General features: G+C 36.7%; 1 protein-coding gene across 1 annotated transcript in view; it reads left to right on the top strand.

Moving 5' to 3' along the window:
* Window positions 1–23,360, top strand: part of tmem132e.S (transmembrane protein 132E S homeolog) — a 246,825-nt gene that overhangs the window by 208,830 nt on the left and 14,635 nt on the right. Inside the window, exons 2-3 of the mRNA XM_018248589.2 lie at window positions 3,003–3,900; window positions 15,018–15,158. Of these exons, the coding sequence (XP_018104078.2) occupies window positions 3,003–3,900; window positions 15,018–15,158 (1,039 nt within the window). The remainder of the gene's footprint in view (window positions 1–3,002; window positions 3,901–15,017; window positions 15,159–23,360) is intronic.

The following is a 23,360-nucleotide window of genomic DNA, read 5'->3' on the forward strand; positions in this document are numbered from 1 at the left end:
TAGCAACTAACTATTCTTAGTTGACAAGAACAAACAAGTAGAATAATAAGATGATTTGTTTAGGTGTCCCTTACACCTGCATCTCAAACATGCATTGAATGCATGAAAAACTGTGATAGACCCCTAATAAAAAAAAATCTCTACTCTGATTTATTCTACAGTCAGTGGAGCTGCATTGTCTGTCTATTGGTACATAGCAAATGCTTCTGAAACAAAATAAAGGCAAACATTTGTAACTACTTAACAACTGTCATTCAATGCTCTAAAAGCATTACTATGCCTTAACACAACTTGATTTATATCCTGCCTCCCCTGCAGCATTTTATAATGGTTCCCTAGCAGCACTAAACCAACCGTTACTGGACTTATTCACTGGCCAATGAATTCCCAAATCAACAATTCAGAGAATAAGAAAAAAAGGGACATACGCACTGAACTGATTCAGTGAATAAAGGTACTCTAAGTAACACAGCAAGTCATTTATCGACTTAATGGATGACAACAGGGCTCATTTACTATTTATAGTAATAATGCTAGACACAAAAATCTTTGCAAAATGACATACATTAATATGGAATACACAACGTATGTGTGCCTTATCATACATATGCCTGCCAACAAAGGGTTCCACAGTGCATTGCACATAAAGCACAACATTAACAGGCTCAAGGAAGCATTGTACCTAATACATGACCTGACTACGTGGGAAGTGAAGGGTTTCCCTAGCATCAAGCTTGCACCTACAGAATAGTTTGAAATTGATGAGAATGTCCACATCTCACCTATGCTGTGGTTGCAAATTGCACCAGATGCATGCAGTACTCCAACCAGTTTTGGATCCAGTATCTTCCACTCAAATACAGTGGGTTTCTAGAAAGATTGCATTGCGGTAGAACCCACAGTATGGTATGGAGCATTTTTCCAATATTTTCGGACTTTGATCTAGTATCTCCTAGTAACTCTTAAGTAAAACAGTGCTATTTTAAAATGCATCAAGCAAACATTTATTAATAAACTTTACATTTTTCTCCAGAATTGTGCTTAGAATAGGGGAATATCTACCGTAGCTGGCATAGTTAGATGCGTTTTACATTTACAGGCTGTTAGAAAAGTTCTTCCTTTCTGTCAGATGAGTGTAACACTAACAGGAGGATTGTGGAGTAAAAAAAAGGTTGTGGTCAGCCTCAGACAATGGCAATTTAGACAAAACCAAAACTATATAACATAACACTGTAACTGAACCCAGAGTTGAACAGCCAAAGGATAATAATCATACAATCAGCATCTCATTATTTCTATTTTTAGATCAATTATGCAATGCAAATAAGCGTATTTTGTATATTGGTCCTTAGTATTAGCTTCCTTTAATGGAAATTGTAGAAGAAATAAGAGTTTGTGTGCTTTCTATTACACACAATAATACTGTAAAAGGTGTGTCTTTGAACAGAGCTAAGCTCTATGCACATAATTGAATATGGGTATCGATTTTGAATGAGCCAGACAGTTTAATTTGCAAAGAGGACATTTCATTCTAAATCCGAGTACTGTGAGTATGGAGATGTTAAATCTATATATGCTGCCTTTTTTCCTGTATCCGAACAATGCAGAGTGCTTTAATGCAGCCCTGATTGCTGCTCACTAAGAAATTAAATACATCTTCTCTGCAAAATTGTATTACGAGAATTGGTTTTGCGAGAGCACTTCTCTGCAACGCACTATATTTTTTTTCCTCCTGAAATACTCCATACGTGTTAAATAATTAACAAAAGCGCAGGGTAATTTTGTTACGCATTTTCTTATACAGCTGCCGTAGTACCGCATTGGGCTGTGACTTTGCAATGTTTAAATGCATTTGCCTCGCTTTGCAGGTTTTGTGTGTTTGTGTTCATATCTTGATTCATTGATTCCAGTTGAGAATGGGACTGGAGTTTGCCTTTCAATGGTGAACAGAGGCAGTTACCTTTTAAGTGCCTACAGAAGGAATAAGTGCAGTCTCTTGAAAGGGTTAAGCGATCGACCCTGTCCTCCATATGTCTGGAGCACACCCATCTCCCAAATGAGCTCTAGCCAAGTCCTGCGTGGTGAGTCTGCATTCAGCATAGAGCCTGGGTTTGAATACTAAGTAGCAAAATATTCTTTCGTAGCCCCCATTAGAAGCAGTGACACCATTCACCCCCTTTATATACTCTGTGCACACTGTGAAGATCTTCCTCTGCTAGAATTCAAGACCTAACTGTTAAGAAACTATCAGAGCACTGAGCACCAAATGATCACAACTCTGAACGTTTTTAGCTGTTCAATGCTTCAATGATTTTCTCCCCCTCCATTTCTGCAGTTCTGTGTTACAAGACAGTTGTGGTCTGTGCTTAAACTATATATATATATATATATATATATATATATATATATATATATATATATATATATATATATATATATATATATATATATATATATATATATATAAAAAACCTCTAAGGAAAAACTTATTGAAACCAGCTTGAGGAGATATTATTTGGGAAGGAGCTCATCTAACTTTAGATATATGCAATTAAAAAAAAAAAAATTCCTCTCCTTGTTTTATTTTAACTAAATATTCTCGGTAGTTCATCCATAGATTTACAGTTTCAGCCTGATGCATTGCAAACTATAGTGGGAAGCTAGTGTATAGACTCCCTTTCAATATGAAACTGTTAGTAGGCTTGCGTAACAAAGTACATACATCCTAATGCACAGCTGGAACTCTAAGTGCTGTTCTCTTTGGTACTCCTGCATGCTTAAACATTATAGAAGACTATCAATCCAGTATGCAATATGTTTGCTGGAATCTCACTACAGTTTTTGCAAATTGCGTTGTTGTGTGAGTGCCATTGTATATCAGTTTATTTTGAGTGTTTGTACAGCAGTTCAGTCACAGTATCATAACATGCTTAAGCTAAGACATGACATTTCATGCTTTTATCATTTAGCTTCTATCCTGATATTCAATTCTTCTCTTTCAGCAACCTGCAAAGTACTGCCTACAAACTCAGCCCATCCCACAGCACTTTCACCATCCCCAGCTGCCATACTTCCAGTCAGCTATCGCCTGTCTAATACACGTTTGGCCTTCTTCTTGAGAGAGGCTGGACCTCTTCCAGCATGGAATTCAAGCACCCCATTATTGCAACGTTCAGAGCCTTTTGTGGTGTTTCAAACAAAAGAATTACCAATCCTTAATATTACTTTGGGGCCTTTTGCTGCTGGGCAGGTTTTGCCAAAAGAGCTGCTACAACCTTCAAGCACCTTAGAGGTCCCTGACCAATTAACTGTAAACTGGAAAATTCGTGCCTACATCATTCGCACAAAGATACCTGCTAGTCAACCAGTAGTACAGGTACTTTTTTACGTAGCTGGCCGGGACTGGGATGACTTTAGTGTTACAGAACGTCTACCCTGTGTCCGACTTCATGCTTTCCGGGATGTAAGAGACATAAAAAGTTCATGCCGACTTCGGGGAAACCTAGCTACTTGCCTTGCGCAGGCTGAACTACCACAGAACTGGTTTGGATTGGCAGTTGCACCCATGGGACGTAGAAAACCATCCTCTAACGGGGCAGAACTTAATGAAGAAAGCCTACACGTAGAACTGTTTTATACTTTGCATGCTCTGGACCCAGCTGGTGGGTGTTCATATGAGCCTGGGACACGTAGGGGAGGAGAAGCTCCAACTCAGCATCCCCTTCTTCGCATTGGAAGTATCAGTCTATATAAGCCTATTGTAGTTGAGCAGATGCAAGAACAACAGTTGGATACTAATGTCTTCATCAGACTTCCAGATCGCCCACTACGGCCAGGAGAGATCCTAAGCATAATGCTATATTTGGTAGGAAATTCCAGCGTAGAGCACTTCACACTCAGGTAAAGTAGTTTCTTAAATTTACAAATAAACATTGTTGAAGACATGACATTATTCTGTAAAAAAAAGATAAGCAGGAACGTAAAAGACTGGAAGTTATTTAGCAGAAAGTTGCACTTGTATAAAGAATAAGAGCATGCATGAGTCTTTCATAGAGAGCAGAACTAATTAATATTTTCAAGGAAGTGATTGAAGCCACACTAGTGTGGTTGTGGATGAGGAAATTGGGTATGAAATAGAAATAGATGATGACAAATTAAGTTAAATGGTTCATTATTAGTCTTTCTTATACAAATATTGTGCATGGACAAGACTCAGGTCTGAGCACAAATGGGCAGATTTAAACTGACCCATTCGACAGCTTATTTTTCCCTGTAAGGGTCCCAAAGGGCTATACGAACGGGTCAGCCCTATGAAAGATCTCTACTCTTCTTGCAACTTTACCAGATGAATGGATCTTAAAAGTATGGCCAGTTTAAGGTAAATTTAGGGAATTTAAATTGTGACTGGGCAGCAATCACAATCTACAGTATATAGTTTCAGTGGGTTTGTGTGTATATGTGCGCTTGGTTTCATTTGAAGGGGTTGAACTTAATGGACTTTGGTCTTTTTTCAACCCAATTTAACTATGTAACTATGTAACAAAGACAGACACAATATTTAGAAAACATCTAGATTATTCACGAGTTTTACTGTTTCAAGATCAAGGTAAATTAGGCATGTGAAGGTAAAGAATTATGCCTCCAAAGTTAACTCCCTATAACTATGTATTTCTGATCGTTGCTGAACTTCCCTGGAGATATGGAGATATGTTGCACATGCTCAGTGTGCTCTGGGCTGCTGTATTTGCTTACGGGGTGTACTGGTTTGCTACTCAATGCATTCTGGAAATGTCAGCATACCACCAGCAGAGGGCAAATGTTGCATAAGATATGGAACACCAGGGGACCACTGTAATTGTGGATATTTACTTATTAAAGCCCCTGCACCCCTGGGCTGGCACAATAAATCCTATACTTGCATCATTTGTAGCATTATGGGGCTTTAGTTTCCCTTTTATTTAATGTTGATACACACACAAAGCTGTAGTCGGTGACTGAATAATAAATTAATCATTCTAATGATATGTAATATTTTATGTCAGACAGTTAAAACAGGTAAAATCCTGTGCGTTAGTTGCATCAGGTGTAAACAGGTATATTAAACATCCAGTTTAGATGATGCTGATAAGAGAAACAGTTCCCCTTTACTACAAAATAAATGTTTTAGATATTGAACCACCTTACAGTGATACAAAACATTAGCAGCAAGTGCTGTTATCAGAACTTGAAAATGTCATATTTGTCAAGGTTGTTAATTAGACAACACATTTGGATTTAGAGATAATTACTTGGAATGAGAATATAGCTGCTTGCTGAAGAATAGGTTGCTGCTGTTTTGTGTACATGGTTTATTTATTAAATGCAAGCACAAATCTATTGCCACTTTTATACTTGTACTTTCAGTCCCCTTTTTTATTCAGAGTCTTCAGCATTGCCTAATTTGCAACAGTTTTTTGCTTGGATGGACAGTCCCTAATTTTATCATTAATGATATTTTTGACCCTCTAAATTAACTAACAACATAAAAATATTAATTGGTTTCATTGCCAGAAGGCAATGGCGAATATCTGCTATAATCAGTAGTATTATATGTTTTTCTAACAAGCATTTATAAAGAGCCAACATGTTCAGTAACTTTGTACAAAAGAAGGATGCACACAACATACAGATTACATAGAAACACTGACCAATATTGAAGTTGAAGTAGCTTTAGAACTGTGTGAAATATAAAAGGATTGGGCATGACACAAAATGTCTTTGCTTGGGTAGTATCATGAGTAAAGTGAGAGATGTGGCATATCTTTAAGTGATGCTAAGCTAGAGGATGGGGAGCTTTCTAAAGAAATGTGTTTTAAAATATATCCTAAGGGCTGAAAGATTGGAAGAATGTCTGATGGAATGTTGAATGGAATGCCATAGAGGGGGTGCAACGGAAGCCTCATATGTGTGTATGTTGGGAGGTAATAAGTGAGGTGTTGATCATTAAAAGAGCATAATAAACAGTTTGATGTTAAGAAAACAGTGTGGGACAGAGTTGTAATCTCATTTGAATGGGTAGTGTAAGTCAATGTAGGGATTTGCAGAGAAGGAGTGCTTGATAAACTAGTTCAGCCTGCCAGCTACATGTATTATGGACTTGAGTGGTGACAGTTTTTGGAGGGGTATCCCAATAAGTAGAGAGCTTGAGTTGTCAATGTGTGGGATGATTAGAATTAGAGATTGTATTAGAATTTGTGGTGGAGTGTATTATACATATTTAATGGGATATAATCTGTGAAGGAGAGGGCAGAAAGATGCTCCAAGGAACCAAGCCCGGAGAGAGGGGATGACAGGGGAGCCATTTAGGGATATGTTAGGGGGATAAGTATATTTCTGTACTTTTGTACGTTATTTGGAAACCCATTATCCAAAAAGTTTCGAATTACAGGAAGGCTTTCCCATAGATTCTTTCATTGATGTCTCCCATTATAAAAATGAATACTTTTAAAGGAGAACTAAACCTTAAAAATTAATATAGCTAAGAATGCCATATTTTAAATACTGAACTTATTGCACCAGCCTAAAGTTTCAGCTTCTCAATAGCAACAATGGACTTCAAACTTGTCACAGGGGGTCGCCTTCTTGAAAAGTGTCTGTGACACTCACATGCTCAGTGGCTTTGAGCAGCTGTTAAGAAGCTAAGATTAGGCGTCGTCACAAAGTATGAAGCATAAAATAAGGTTGGTCTGTAATATAAGCTGATGCTACAGGTCTGATTATTAATTTCTGATGTTAGTTGCACTGGTTTCTGTGCTGTCATGTATTAATTACTAAGCAGCCTTATACTGTGACATTTATATTCTATGTGCCCTGTATATTGTAAGTTGGTCCCTAAGCTCAGTAAGTGACCGCAGCACAGAGCATGTGCCTTTTTGATTTTTGTTTGATTTGTGCCCCTGAAGAAGACCCTTAAGTTCGAAACGCTTTGGGCTCACCTTCTTACATTTATTTTTTGTTAATTATTTCCTTTTCTTTTTTGGAATAAATTAGCTTATTTTTCCTCAAATTGGGTGTGCTATCCATTATTTTGAATACTTGTAAATATTTCTGGAGACCCTTATGGGGAGTCACCTATGGATTAGCACCCCGTAGCTCAATTGAAGGGTGTGCTCCTTCTCTTTTTATCTTGTACATGTGCAGTGAATCAGCAGAAAAGTAGATGAGAAGCTACTGGGGCATCTTCAGAGACACAGATATTTACTGTTAAAGGGCTGTGGTTGCCTTGGACTGGTACAGAAGTCCAAAATATAATGTACACCATTTCTACCCTACTTCTTTAGTTATGCTTTAGTTCTACTTTACTCAACAGATAGTTTACATCATATTAGGTGGCATGTTAAATAATCTTACCAAATTGGAATACATATTTAAATAAATTGTGCCCTTTTCCCTTGAGCCTCCAATTTATGATATTCTCTGTACTGCCTCAGAGATTACCTGACCAGAAATACTGCAGCTCTAACTGTAACAGAAGTGTGGAGTAAAAGACAGAACTTTGTCAGCTAATTGACTCATATGACCTAACATGTATGGTTTGTTTGTGTGCACCGTGAATCATAGGATCAGAGGGGGCGGCCCTTTTCATAAGATGGCAATTTTTATATTTAGGATTACCAAATGACACATAATACTAAAAAAAGTATATTATGAAAGTGGTTTATTTACACGAAGCAGAGTTTACATATGAGCTGTTTTATGCAATATATTTTTATAGAGACCTACATTGTTCAGGGGAATAGTTTTCCTTTAAGTAGGGATGACCTCCATATTTGGAGTAAAGGCAAAGTACTAGCATCACATAAATAATTGTGCATTAATTTACATCACAACTGGATTACTGAAAGTAGATGGTTATACAAGGTACCAGTATTTGACTACAATTGGTGAATAGTGACTAGAGCAATATTTCAAGAAACATTGGCTCCCTAAATCTGATGCAAAAGCAAATCTATATGTATGCTCTTAGATACCCCAAGTTATCTGTTGTTTTACTTAAAGAATACCTGTGGCCTTCCATGTACTTGTTACTTTACCATGTTTTTCACAGCCATTAGATATCCTGTTGCTACAGTATATGTATTCAACAGTCCTTGGTTATCATGTACTAGGACTGAGGCATAGCCTGGGGTTAGCCATATCTAAAGCAAAACATGGGCAAAATTATGATTTGGTTAAAATATGTTTTATTATGTTCACAAAGAATTCCATAGAACCCTGAACAGAGAGAATTTAACACCTACAACAAAGTGAGGAAAAACCATTTTGTAAGATTTATTTTCTTCTGTGCTGAAAATCTAATTTTGGTGAAACAAGCAAAGGGAGAAGTGACTTATTCATTGCTGATAAATTTCCATAGCACCCACCAAAATTAAATGCGCTGCACCAGGAACTCCTTATGTAACGTATTAATATGGTACAATACCTTTTATTTCTCATGTGAATATAACAGGTGCACAAACCCTGGTCAGGCATTGGTGGTCATAGCTTGCTGAAGCAGAGAAGAAGTCAACATTAACTTTCTTTTTCTTTAAGCTCTGCTGACAAAACAATTACAGTGGAGGACACAGGCAAGCGATGACCAATTAGGCCCATCGTTCGCTTGTCTATTCTGGGAGTCATTTAAGCAGTAAGCTGAGACATGTGTGCCATTATGCTGTCTGTCTGGCAACCCATTGCTGTGCAGAGAGGGAATCACAGAAGTTAACAAGGGCACCAGCAGAGATACTGCCTCTGAGGAGCCTGACCATACGACCTACTGCTGGGAATTAAACTCATCACACGCCACTTAAATTCACATCTGCCATCAGTGGTACATATTTAACCCTTTTATAGGACTTTACGTAAATTGTTCTTGCTTGTAAACTCCACAACAGCACTCATACATTTGCATGTAGAAATGCATGCCCTTTAAGATGGTTTTTCGGGATTATCCATCAACAAGAGAACGAGACATTCTCACCACAGGCTGTATATCATTTGCTTTTAAAAATAGAACCTGTTTATGGCATACTGCACACAGTACAGGAAGGAGATGCATTTTCACTCTCACATAGAACATAATGTACACTGCCCACCCAGATGATTCAGAAAGTGACATTTTGCTACAGTACATCTGTAAGAAGAGTCTCACAGCAGTGGCATAACTAGATATTACTGGGCCCCACAGCAAATTATAGATACATAGATATAACTGGACCCCAAAATGTATAGAGGTTGACCTGTTTTACCAATATTTATTGAAACTGTATATAAATTAGGACCTCATGGGACCCGTATACCTCCTGGGCCCTCCTTCTTCCTCTGTAGTTACCCCCTGTCTCACAGATTTGCATTATTAATAGTGATGGGTGAATAAATTCAGCAGGCGAACATTTTGGACGCTCGTCGGAAAAGTTGCTTGCATCAAAACTGTAGCACGTCAACACTATTCGAGTTTCGAAAAATTTTCCCTGTTTTCACAAATTTTTCAGCAAAGCGAAGCGGGAGAAATTCGCCCATTAACTAATTATTAAATAATGAAAACATTAGGGTTAGTCATCCTCATGTTGTTAACCCTTTACTTTGCCGGATATGCACATTTCAAACAAAATACCCACAATTATATGCTTATATGCGGTGGTGGAGTTTTGTTTTTGCTAGCATTTCCATGTCCATTAAAACTAATGTACTTGTACTTTCCACACTGCCATTACATTTAATGATAATGATATCTAGATATCAGAAAACAAACAAGTAGGCATTTTAGAGCAATGTTCCTAAACACAGCAACTCCATTAGGATACTTAGTTAAACATTTGGTTTTGCAATCTGATCTTATATGTGTAAGAGCTAAATACAAATTATAGTATGTACAGCACTTATTTTAACCATTTACTGGTCAGTCATCTGGTCTTTCATTATGTTACAAATGCAAAACTGAATATAAAACAAATGAAACATACTGTAAATATATAGCATGCCATATATGGTAGGTGAGGCATCTTGTGCCTTTAAATGAAGATTTCTAGATACAAATAAGTAATTTTAGAATGTGAAAACTGCTCTATATTTTATGCCTAACTAATCTGTGAAGTGAAGATATATGTCTGACTACTATCTGTCTTCTGCCATTATTAAAACCAAGCAAAACACAAGTTAGGCTTAGGTGTGGTTTGCACTAAATTGAAATCATCAGATGGGTAACAATATATAAAATATATACAGTACTTGCCACACCGTGCTGTGAAGTTTTTATGACTTTTTTTACTTCCTCTGGTGCAGTTTGGAAAGGACCCAAGTGGTCCGAAAAACATAGAACTGTTTGGCTCTCCAATGGATTCTTCAATGTGTATATGATAACATTGAGTAGATATGGGTAAACTTGTCAGAGAGTATCAAGAAACCCTTTGATAAAATCTATATAGTGTCACGGGTCATCTGTGCTTTCTTCTTCACATTTTAGTAATCCATATCTGAAGTACAGATCATGGATATTTTGAATCGCAAATTGCATAACTCTGCACTATCGACCAGATCAATGATGCTTCCAAGGCAAAGACATTCTTCTGGCATCCAGCCACAAAGGGAAGAAATGGGAGAGAGAGGAATATACTACTAGTGTGAGAGAGAAAAAAAAAATGAGTCCCCAAGGAGATGCGATTGCAATAGTACCATTTGTTCTGCTGTAATTGTTAAGGTTATTAACAAAAGCGCGACAAACCATATGCTGTTCCATGTATCCTTTATTAGGCCCAACATGCTCATTGCCCTTAATAAGAGTACTCTGTCTGCTCCTATGTGCGCATATCCTCCAGGGATTTAATGTTCGGTTAGAGGAATGTAGTCTCTGCAGAGCTCAAACTAAATAAGCCATGTTCCCCCAAGGCAGACAGCTAACTACTGTGTTATGGTCTGTATTTCCATCCTACTTAAACCAATCCACTCCACTACATTCCTCAAATTGTACCTTTTTAGCAAACGCAAACTTCCAGATTTAATGACACCTGCTAGGCAAGCTGTGCCTCTTACATTCAATAAAGCTTTTATGCAGGTATGTATGAATAGTTGTCTGAGTAAAAGTACTGGAACTGGGAGGGAATAAGTTTAACGAGGCATACATCATGCATTGCTTTAGAGAATGTGAACCTGTGTTCTGATTCAGTAATATTATGTAACCAACTCAAGTGCAATGCCTGCACTAAGGTTGCTATGACACAAAGTGTATGTATGTTTCAGTGTTCTTAAAGGCTTTGATTGAATAAATCGTACATTATCTGCTGTCTATGATCTGAGAAATCTATAGTGCACCAGCCTGTATTCTGTAGAATTAAAGGAGATGGAAAAGTATAATCAGCTAATAGGAGAATTAGTCATCAGGTAAGCAATTATTATTATACCTTTTCTTCTCCTTTAATCCTGTTTTACTAGCCTCCCTAGCTTTCCAAGTGGCCCATGATTAGTAATGTGACACTCTCTGAGAACCTCATACATTGGACCAGATTCATTTCAGTGAGAAAAAGTTCTCTCATGGTTTATCACGTGAAAACTCATGATTCAATTCAAGTAGAAAGCGCTTTTTTCCCCCATAGACTTCAATTGAGTTTTAACATGATAAAAGTGAATTGCATCTCAGTTTGAATCTCGTCCATGACTTTTCATGTGATAAACATTTTTCTCACTGAATTGAATCTGGCCCATTGTATCACTGATGATCCTATAACCTGGAGCAGAGATGCAATGTCTCCTGTACGAAGAGTAAGTGAGACTAACAGGCATTTTAGTTAAGAGTAGTGTACACATTATCACGGTATTTAGAGCAGTTCTGGAGCTGTGCAAAATGCATGAGTAGGTGGTAGAATTGGTTGTTTCAAGAGTTATCATTTTGATCATTTTAGAGCAAGGCACTGATAGTGATATTTTTTTGTCCTTAATATTCATGCCACTTGTATAGAACTTACATCCTGACCTAGGTATTTTCTATAGAATAGGCTCTAAGGCAGAGATGTAGAACAGCCCTCCAGCGTTTGTGAATAGTAGCTTTTACCATCCTCTCACAGCTGGTGAGCTGAGGATGAACATTCAAGGGTGTGTGAATTTCCCATTATTGCTCTACATGATGCCTAACTTTATCTATACTGGTACCTGCAAATTCAAAAACCAGGCTTCTACTTTTTTGCAAACTTGCCTTACTCAGAGCCTTGCTTCTCTAAGGAGCATATTTATTATGCTGTGTAAAAAAACAACAGGATAATATACATGTAAAATTAAGCTCACTCTGATAAATTTGCCAGTCATTTTACACAGTTTCTACATCATTTTTTCAGCGAATTTCATTTTACACAGCATAATAAATATGCTCCTAAGATGTGTTGCTATGTCTCATTATACTGACTGGAATGCAGCAAAGGTCTACCCTTTATAGAATATTCTGGTAGACAGTATTTCTGTCTCATTTTGGTATAGCTGCATATGATGTAGGACACATCTATGATAGAAGGGGGAGGCAAGATCATCAGTATATTTAAAAGGTTTATTTACTATGGGATTGGTGCTAGGAGCTAAGGGCTGACCTTACTGGAGGTACAAGGAGATTCTCCTGGCTGCACTAGGCTTTATAAAAAGGTGGGTGAAAGGTGCATTTTGTGCAATAAACAAAGCAGTCTCTGGCAGTTTTTTACACTTTGTAATTTACTGTAATAATATGTCTTAAGCACAAGTGCTGCAACTGACGCAGGTTGCTGTGAGAAACCTGGAGATTCCACTACAAGGCTCTCCTGCATCAATAGGCAAACAGTGCACATTGTGCAAGAGGAGGCATGAAAGAAAACAACTGTACCAAACACAACGATGCACAAGTGTAAGGAGTGGCTTTACATACAGTAAATGGTAACTATAAGTGCAACAACTGCAACAAAAGTTTCGCAACTGTTGCATTTTGTAATTATTTATGACTTATTTACAAAAAGCAGCAACTTACTATGTGTTGGTAAACATTCTCTGCATTTTATGTACAGAATCTCTCATTAAAATTCTCTAGCTTGATCCTGATATTTTTCATTTGATTCCTGTTGTAAGTGGTTGTTTTTCTTCATCCTCAAAATCTCTCGAGTTTAAACATTTTACACTTCATATCCTCAGCAGTGATAAAGAGGTGATTCTAACAACAATAGACCAACTGCAGATTACTGCATTTAGTTTGCCTCTGTAATGCTGCATTACTTTTTATGTTAACCATCGCCTTAAAGAAGAATTTAGAAAAATAATCTTATATATGTTTGCTGGAGACCAGGCATTCTCAGCATTTTGATGCATAAATCTACCCCTAAAAGGCCATTACTTAACATTAAACACAGAGTTTTGGAGAAAATAGCAGAACATTATTTTTGCAAAGAACATTTAGTTTGACCAACATCTCCTCAACAAACCCAAATCCCAGTGTACCACAACAGTGTACATGTATTGTTTTGTTTTTCTCTTCATGGTTTTCCTTCAGGCTGCAGATGCTGGATCAATGGTAAATGGTTATGGAGCCCCCTACAGGGCAATGTGGAGTCAAGTTGTTTGTGTATGGGAGTCCATAATGATTAGCAGAAGAGCTAGCTGTCATTTGCTCTCCAGGCTGTCACTATCTTTAGATCCTAATAGTTTAATCAGGCCACACAGCATGGGGAGGATTGTTGCTCTTTAATCTGTTATTCTAGTGTCTGAATAATCATTCTCCCTGATCTGCATTTTTGCCTACTCTTTATGTTAGTTTGTCTGATTGAGGGCACAGAAGCAGGAGCCTCGCACTGTACTTTTCAATTAGCCCTTTCATTGAGAGGAAGGATTAGGTATGCATGTAGAACGAGCTTTTATTATTCATATGTAAATGAGGCCATGACATCTCATGCTTGTACCACAGAATATGCACAGTACACACATCTCACAAAATACCAAAATATTTTCTAGCAAAATAAATACCTATCAGTATGCAAAATACTGGGTTATACGCCCTCCAATTAAAATGCACGGTGTATCTCTAGCAATGTATGTACCCAGATGAACAGCTATCAATTCTGTACTTACACACTGTTCTGTTTTTCCTGTTACTTAATTGCAATTATCATAATTCTTTTGTTGTTAATAATGAGACATGTACCGGCATAAATGGCACTTCTGCGTTCATACAGTACCTATGTTACATAATTACAATAAACTGCCTGCTTTGTGCATGTGTCATTTGTTTTGTTTATTAGCCTAGAGATTTCCAATTGCTTGTCCTCTGATGAAGATGGAATTCAGTTTCCTTCAAAGATTATGAAATAATGTATCTAAAATGAATCAAAGGCAGCATGGCAGAGATTCTGTTCACTTAGATCTCCCCTCCTTTCAGTTATACTCTTTCCAATCCTTCCATCTTCATTGATGTGTACTCTATTTTCTTGGACAGACATAATATCAAAGGCTATTGTGATACTAAAATCTCTAGTTTGTATATATATATATATGGGTCTATATAATTTATTTGAAAGTATGGAGGGGTGTGTGTATGGATGCTGAGTTTTCATTTGGAGGGGTTGAACCTGATGGACTTTGTCTTTTTTTAACCCGATTTAACTATGTAACTATATATACAATAGAGGAACATATCCCAGGATGGGCACAATCACATTAAACATATTCATCTCTTGAAAGGTGTCTAGATTTCAAGAGCAATTACCCGGTAGAGGCAAGTAGAAGAATTATAATTTTTAGGTAGACCTGCTCTTTCCTGTAGCGTGCAGTTACCAAATGTGTGACTTCTTTAAGATGAGAAATACAGCAGTCCCAGAAATATTAACATTACAATGTCTCCTCAGTAGAACATCTGTGAAGCTAGGCTATTTTAGAGAAGGGACTGTGACTTCAAAGATGCTTTTTAGAAATCTTCACTAGGGAAGTGCAGTAGACTCAAAACCCTGTTCGGAATGACTGATCTCTTGATTCATTCTACATCTCCTGCTTTTTTTGTTCCACAGGGTGAAGGCAAAGAAGGGAATAAATCTGCAGAGTACCAAATCGAGGGATCCCAAATGGCTAGTGAACTCGGAGTTGCTGACAGGTGGAAAACATTCCACAGCTACTGTAGATGTGTCCCGAGTTCAAGGAATAACATATCTGTGAGTTGAGTCCTGTGTGTCTGTTTTTATGACCCCATAAATGTGTTTTGTAGAATAAAATCTAAACACAAGGAAAAGCACTCTTTTGTTCCCCTTTCATTGCCCATATAAGATAAACAAATCAAGGATCAACAATGAAATTATCTATTGTTATCGTACACCCTAGGAGTATTTTCTGATTAATAGAGTTCTTTTAGAAAATGCAATTTGGGACTGACTAATAAAGATAGCTTTCAGTTAGGTTTACTTTGAGGACTTGAGCTTGGCTACTTAAAATCCACACAGACTGTCTATTAACTATGTGTCTGTCAAAAGGGTATTTATGTAAAAGGAATATGCTACATTTCTACAAAAAAAGGTGATATCTATTTTTTAACTTTACCTATATCTATTTTTTTTGAAAGCAGTGACTTGTACTCTTATGTGTATGAAGCACAGACAGTGCCTGCAGACTCTAGGTACAATAAGTGTGGCATATGGGAATTCCCTGTGAAGCCCCTTCATGACACCCTGAACTTAACACCTGCTCAGGGCAAGTGCTACACATGGGCCTGCCTTTGTCCCTGTGATAGTGGCATTCTGTGATTTTTCCCAGACTTGCAGATCCAGGAATATTTGATGAATATTTAAGTAATGGCTTTTATTTTTTACTCATCTTCTGGCTCTTTTTTTTACTCATCACCTAATGTTGCTATGATCATTTCCACCGGTTTTTCTCTCCATCAACAATGCTGTGGGCACAGATGCTTTACATTGTACTTTTTCTTCGCAGAATCCCTCTGTTGCTCACAAAAAAAAAGAAATATCTAGAACCAAGGTTTAAATAAGGCCTAGAAAGATATGTAATTGCATTGAAGTGTAAACCCCCTGCGGGGAGGAGGTCGGAAGCTGCTTGCTTCTCTCATTCCATTAATATTTCATCAGGTTGTTTTCCTAAAAGGTGAATGTGATCATTTTAAATTCATCGTCTATTTCTAACCTTTTGAAGGCCTATTACAATCTGCATTGGAAAGGGAATGTAAGAGCCGTACAATTTAGCATACTGTGCCTGTTTTACACCATCTGCAGTATGTGACATATACAGTCTACTTACATATCAATAATAGTGTTTTCTAAAATACATTTCATTTCACTAAATGCAAAGGCAACTTGGTTTTCAAAAAGGATTAGTGGAGTACAAAAAACAAAAAAAAAGTTATGCCCTTTAGAAAAACATGACAAAAATGCTTTATGAAAAATTAACAGTAAACGGTGTAATCCTGTATTGAAATATTAGGTTCTCTGTGTCGAGAAAGATTATTTGAATAACATTTTAAATTGTAAGTTCCCCTCACAATGAACTATTATATCATATAGGAGTAGACTATGGTTTTCTAAGACAATTTGAAATTAGTCTTATAGTTGAATGTGTTTGCGTGTTGTTGGTTTTTTAATAAATATGTAGCTTTTTGTTTTGAATTTCGCCAGTTTTGAATGTCTGTGCCTCTCAAGGTGCTAGGTTAACCACTTACAGTAGAGCCTGGCAGCAGTTAGGAAGTCAGAATAAAAGATGAATAATACTAAGTTCACGAAACGCAGATGTAGGCAATAATTCTGACGCCGGTGTCACAATTGTCGCCGGCTGCAAATATATTTTGACGGTGGCAAAAATTCGCCCATCACTAAACAGTACCTGTTCAAAAACACAAGCAACAAAAACAAACTAATTAAAATGTTGCCTGAAAGTTACATTTTATTTGGTTGCCAGGGTCAGTGTTTTAAATTGCATCCTGAAAAAAAACAGAAAAACTGTTTCATTGAAAAAAATAACAATGAGTGCGTAGTTGCTATGAATACTCTATAACTCACTTTAATTTAAAGTGATTTAAAGGTAAACATCCACTTTTAGATAAGTCATGATGATGTAGAGACAGTAAGGCTCATTTACAGTGTGCAAGCCACAGTGCAAAAAATAAGCTATTTGTCCACAATAGCATACCTTTTCTGGTAGGGGCACAAACAAATTATTTATGAATTTTTTGTTGTTAAGTGCTTTAGCACTTGCATCCCTGCCTTTACTTACAGTGCCTGTGTAGTTACGTAGTTATTATTATATGTATGTATTTATATGAAATTCTTGTTTAAGAATTTCCTGGTTGGGTCTTAGGGGCAGGAAATTTATGAATATTTTAAATGGCTTTTTTTGCAATTCTAATAAATTGTGGTGTTTTTTTCAAACTTGAACTCTTGCAATTTAGGTTTGAATAAAGTCTGCTCCCCATAACTTGTCTACATTCTATTTAATCAACGGAGGGGTGTATAAGAAGCACTCAAACATGTTGATCTTTTTTAATCATTAATAAAGAAGACAACAGTTTACAATTAATTTTCAAAACAAATAGAACAATGCTATTGTTGTTTTCATGTGTCTTTTTATAGGCCATGATTAAAGTTTTGTTTTAATATATTATTGACTAAGGAGAAAAATGCAACCACAAAATTAGTTTATTTTTTCATAAATCAACTTCTCTTGTGTTTGTCATGGCAGTACTCTCATTAATAGGAATACTATTTGTGTTCTTTATATTTGAAAGAAAACAGAGCAAGAGTCTGTTGAGAGCGACCATGAAAGCCAAATCCTCTATCCATTAATGGAAAGTAGAAATCTTACGATTATCTGTAATACATAATATTCTGCTACAGGTCACTCACATGCTGAAGCCAAGAGTAACAACAAAAACAAATAATAGTGTTACCTTCTCTGAACCTTTCAAATTTTGTCCTGCTGCATAAAATATCTGTCAGTCTGTGACATGGCATCTGCTTTGATAACAGCTTTGATAACAGAAATAATACATGTACCTTCAACAAAAGGAGCAACAAAGAACATTCATTGATATAGCACCAATAGAATTTATTCGATATATGACTGCTCTACTAACATATGTCCTTATTTCATGTACAATAACCCCGCAGGCAAAGAAATATAGGAGAGACCTTAATATTTTTATAAATACAGCAATAGCTGGCACCAGAGCTTTTTTTGTTTGTTATACAATGTACCTGGAAGAATGACTGAGAGCTGAATAATCAAATTAATTTTCCAAGTAAGAAAGTGCCTATTATAACCTATATTAGAGGTGTATTTATCCTCTACAGAATATGTGAGTTCTTACATGTACATTTTTTTGTATTCTGCCTTATTAAACCAATATATAGAGATGGTACAGCAAATTTACAATATACATTGTAGTTCCTTAGATACTTTCAAGTTTAACAGTATTCATACGACCAGATTTATTAGGTAACATCAAATTATTACCCTCTATCATAGTTACAACACTAAGGGGTTATTTATTAAATGTCAAATTTTAGAGTAATGTTTATTGTTTTAAAATGTAATAAATTAGATTTTATACCAAATTCGAATGGTATGTTATTTATGAAAATTTGAACGTCTAAAATTCGATCTAATAGTCTCGACCCGAAAACTCAAATAGACTTCAAAACAAATTTGAATTAAGTTTTCCTCCAAAAAAAAACAAAAAAACTTTTGCACATCAAATTTCTTTGACTTAAACATTTTTTTTCCCATTGGAGTCTATGGGGTGTCATTTTCGAAGCAAAATTTGACTCATCACTATTATTAACATCTTTAAATAGTTCAAGGGACCTCTTGACATGAACTTGGCAGGTTTTAGGTGGAGAACAGTTTCAAGGTGTGATAAATCTTACATTCAAATTGAAATTCGAGTTGGTGGTTTTAAATTAAAATTTGAAAATTCAAATTCGAATTTACCATTCAAACCTTAGTAAATCTTAGTAAAAGTAAATTGTTAATACAACATAACATGTACTGCTTTACTTTATCTCTTATAGATAGTTCTTGCATGTACATTTATTATTTTACCTTCCGGATTCTTCCACATTATCCTCACTCTATGTGAATTCCATGGAAAGAATACATAATGTTTCACATAGTCCTAGGGGCACATTTACTAATGGTTAAAGTAAAATCTTTCAACTTCGAATATCGAAGTGGAAGGATTTACCGCAAATAGTTAGATTGATCGATCAAAGGAAAAATCTTTCGATCGAACGATTAAATCCTTCGAATTGAACGATTCGAAGGATTTTAATCCATCAATCGAACGATTTTCCTTCGATCAGAAATAGCTTAGAAACCTTATGGGGAAGGTCCCCATAGGCTAACATTGGTAGAGTTAAAGTGGCGAAGTATGTAGTCGAAGTTTTTTTTAAAGAGACAGTACTTCGACTATCGAATGGTCGAACGATTTTTAGTTGAAGTCGAAGTAGCCTATTCGATGGTCGAAGTACCCAAAAAAAAAAATTGAAATTCAAAGTATTTTTACTTTGAATCCTTCACTCGAGCTCAGTAAATGTGCCCCCTAATGTAACATTTAGGCAAATAAACTCCTGACTGAGACATCTTTAAACCCTACCATGCAGAGATGTTTGTAGTCAGCCTCTTGTTTTTTATTCTACAGGTGTGAATGTCTTATTGGCTTTCTGATGATTTGTGCTATTTTGTTGTAGTCAAGCTTAAAATGAAAGTTGATTGGATGCTGAAAGCTATAACCACGTTCAGCTGCTTGTGACCCACTGTGATGTTTCAGTATCTTCCAGCATTCACTTTCTTATTTCATTCCCTCTCAGTGAGCATCCCTATTTCAGACTCATTTCTACTTGGTCAATGAAACTGAATCTCTCCATCAATGAAATAGTCTATTCAGTCATACCACTGTTTGTCTGTTGCTGCATTTATCATACAGACAAATACAAGAAGTCCTCTGCATTCAACCCATTAGCAATATATTTAAGACACAGAGACATTTTGGCTTAAAGGAGAAGCAACCCCAAAAGTTAATAAACCCCTACCCTACATAGACCCCCTCCCTCCTCCCCCCAGCCTAAGTGTTACCCCAGGCAAATGCCCCTAAGTGTTTACTTACCCCTCCGTGTAGATTCTGTCCAGCAGAGTTCACGGGCGACATCTTCTTCTCTTCGATAATCTTCGGAATGAGACCAGTGGAGCGGGGCATGCGCAGTTGTTCTGTTTCGCGGCAACTGAGCTGAATCGCTGGTCTCATTCAGACGATTACAGAATCGGCTGAAGATGGCGCCCATGAACTCCGATGCCTGCATCTGCACTGAGGGGTAAGTAAAAAGTATGGGGCATTTGCCCTGGTTAACAGGCTGGGGGAGGGGGGTCTATGTAGGGTTGGAGGGTAGGGGTTTTTTAACTTTTAGGTTTGCTTCTCCTTTAAGCTAATAAAAATGCCTTACCCTCTAACCAAAACAGGGATTGTTTGTCCATATATTGCAATATAGTTAAGCTGGCCAACTACATCAAACTCATCCCTGGTATTGCCAGTCCTACACTCAATTCTAATCTGATTAATTCCATATCTTCAGTATACATTTTACACAGGGGCTAAGTTTTAAACAAAACTTACTTGCTGCGTTCAAGATTAAAACTCCCAAACTTGGTTGCCCTTTTATTGGCCAACAGTGGGATCACCTGACTATAGTTGGAAAGGGTGGGAGCTACAACATGGAACTGGCCACGACCCCTGTTGTGCTTACCACTAATTATTAAAATATTTTATGCCTCAGTAACAAATATTTGTCATCTAACTCAGCCAGTCAGAAGCATATTTTGGGCCAAAATATTAGCCTATTCCACTGATATATAAGCTCAGTCAGGAATGCTGTATAATCCCATTGAGGGAGGACAATTTATTGGACCTAAGTAGCCTCACTAAGGCTCAGTAGCCTCACTAATTTTGTCATTCAGAGCAAAACCACAAAAAAAAAAAAAAAACATGTTTTATCTAATTGCATTTCTGGTGAACTTATAGAGAAGCCAAAGTATTCCTAAAAAATAAAAGAAGGGGCAAAACCAAGAATTAGTAGAATGGAAGATAAGACAGTTAAAGGGGTTGTTCATGTTCTACACTTTTTTTCAGTTCAGTTGATTTCAGACAGTTCACCAGAAATAAAGACTTTTTCCAGCTACTTTCTATTTTCTATGTGTGACTGTTTTTCAAATATTGAAGTGTAAAGTCTTATTTTTCACCTTCTAAAACAGCTTGGAGGGGGGGGGGTCGCCGACTCTTAATGAATGACACGAATGATGTCACTAAACACTGATTATGACTGATGATATCACTAAGCACCATTAATATTTGACATATATTTGTGGCTTTGGTTTATTATGTAGTTCTAATAATAGTGCTACCACAAAAATGGAGTTAAATAACACCCATCATACAGTATATATGCAAGTATGATACCTGTTTGGACATATGAATTCATGGTAATGTTGTTGTGCTGTGTTAGAGGGCAACCCCTTTGAAATAAAAATAACAACAGTGATATAAAGGTGATACTTTAGTTAGCCACTTAAGGGTAACCCTGTAACATACTTGAATTGAAACTATTAGTTAGAATCATTAGTTAACCTTTTAAACTCTACAGAGCACCGGCCTGCAGCATGAACTGTTCTTATGCAACAAGTCCAAAATTAGTTGCACTTATTGCTGTTGGTACTAAGAATGATCATATAATATCGTACTGGATAAAGTCTGCAGTAGATCTCATTCATCTTTCCTTTGTGTGTTTTCCTATTATATAAAGGACATAAATTTCCTTTTCTATGTATTCTATGAATAGGCTAGGGCTAACCCTAGCCTATTCCACTGATATATAAGCTCAGTCAGGAATGCTGTATAATCCCATTGAGGGAGGACAATTTATTGGACCTAAGTAGCCTCACTAAGGCTCAGTAGCCTCACTAATTTTGTCATTCAGAGCAAAACCATAAAAAAAAAAAAAAAACATGTTTTATCTAATTGCATTTCTGGTGAACTTATAGAGAAGCCAAAGTATTCCTAAAAAATAAAAGAAGGGGCAAAACCAAGAATTAGTAGAATGGAAGATAAGACAGTTAAAGGGGTTGTTCATGTTCTACACTTTTTTTCAGTTCAGTTGATTTCAGACAGTTCACCAGAAATAAAGACTTTTTCCAGCTACTTTCTATTTTCTATGTGTGACTGTTTTTCAAATATTGAAGTGTAAAGTCTTATTTTTCACCTTCTAAAACAGCTTGGAGGGGGGGGGTCGCCGACTCTTAAACTGTTTTAAATTGATACATTTAGTTGATACTTTTGTTTTCTTTAGTCCTGCTGAACAGAATCCCTGAGTTTCATTAAAGGCAGCTGTTAGAATTGATACAATAGTTGCGAATACTCCCAGAGATGCTGCTGAAATATGTATCAACTAATGGGCAAATTTATCAGGGGTGGAATTGAAAATTTGAATTTTCAAGGTTTTTTTGGTCAAAACTGTCAAATTCAACTAGGGAGTTATTGAAATTTGATTCAAGTTTTTTAAAAGATTTAAAAATTAGATTTTTGAGATTACTCTGGCTTTTTAAGAACTCAAATTCGACTATTTGCCACCTCAAATCTGCCGAATTGCTGGGCCCGAGTCCCACCGGGGCTGCTGTCTCCGGGCCCCCTGCCCTTGCCGCACCGCAATTGTGCCTTCACACATGTACTGGAGTTATTCGTCAGAGACTGCGCATGCGTGAATTTTTTTTCCGCGGCTTGAATATCATTCTTGCAGGGAGCAGGTCTGGGCCGGTGGGGTCCACAAGAGCCGGGGTTTTTTCCCTGGAGTCCCACTGGCCCAGTCTAACTCTGTGCAAACACCAGAGACAGGGACATTGAATTTTAAACTTTTGGAAAAACGATAAAAAATAAAAGATGGAAAGTGATTAAAAAAAGTATTTATTTCTGATGAATAGTCTGAAAACAATTGAACAAAGTGTTTGGAAGGTGAACAACCTCTTTAATATTTCTAGAAAGAACAATCTTTGATTTAAAGGTTTATTGGTTAAGAGAAGGCTTATAAAAGGAATAATTTGCCGCCCTATTGCAAAACATAAGGCTTTGTGAAGTCACACAGAATTCTATGATCATATAAAGGACCAAAGCCAAAATCCGAGTGGTTTTATACAGGCCATGGAACTCAAAGGCTAATAATAATTTTACAACATGGGGTGTATAATTTTCTTTAATAATATTTAAGTTTCAGTGAACCATGTGACACGAATGATGTCACTAAACACTGATTATGACTGATGATATCACTAAGCACCATTAATATTTGACATATATTTGTGGCTTTGGTTTATTA

Source organism: Xenopus laevis, chromosome 2S (genome assembly GCF_017654675.1).
Source record: "Xenopus laevis strain J_2021 chromosome 2S, Xenopus_laevis_v10.1, whole genome shotgun sequence".
Lineage (NCBI taxonomy): Eukaryota > Metazoa > Chordata > Amphibia > Anura > Pipidae > Xenopus > Xenopus laevis.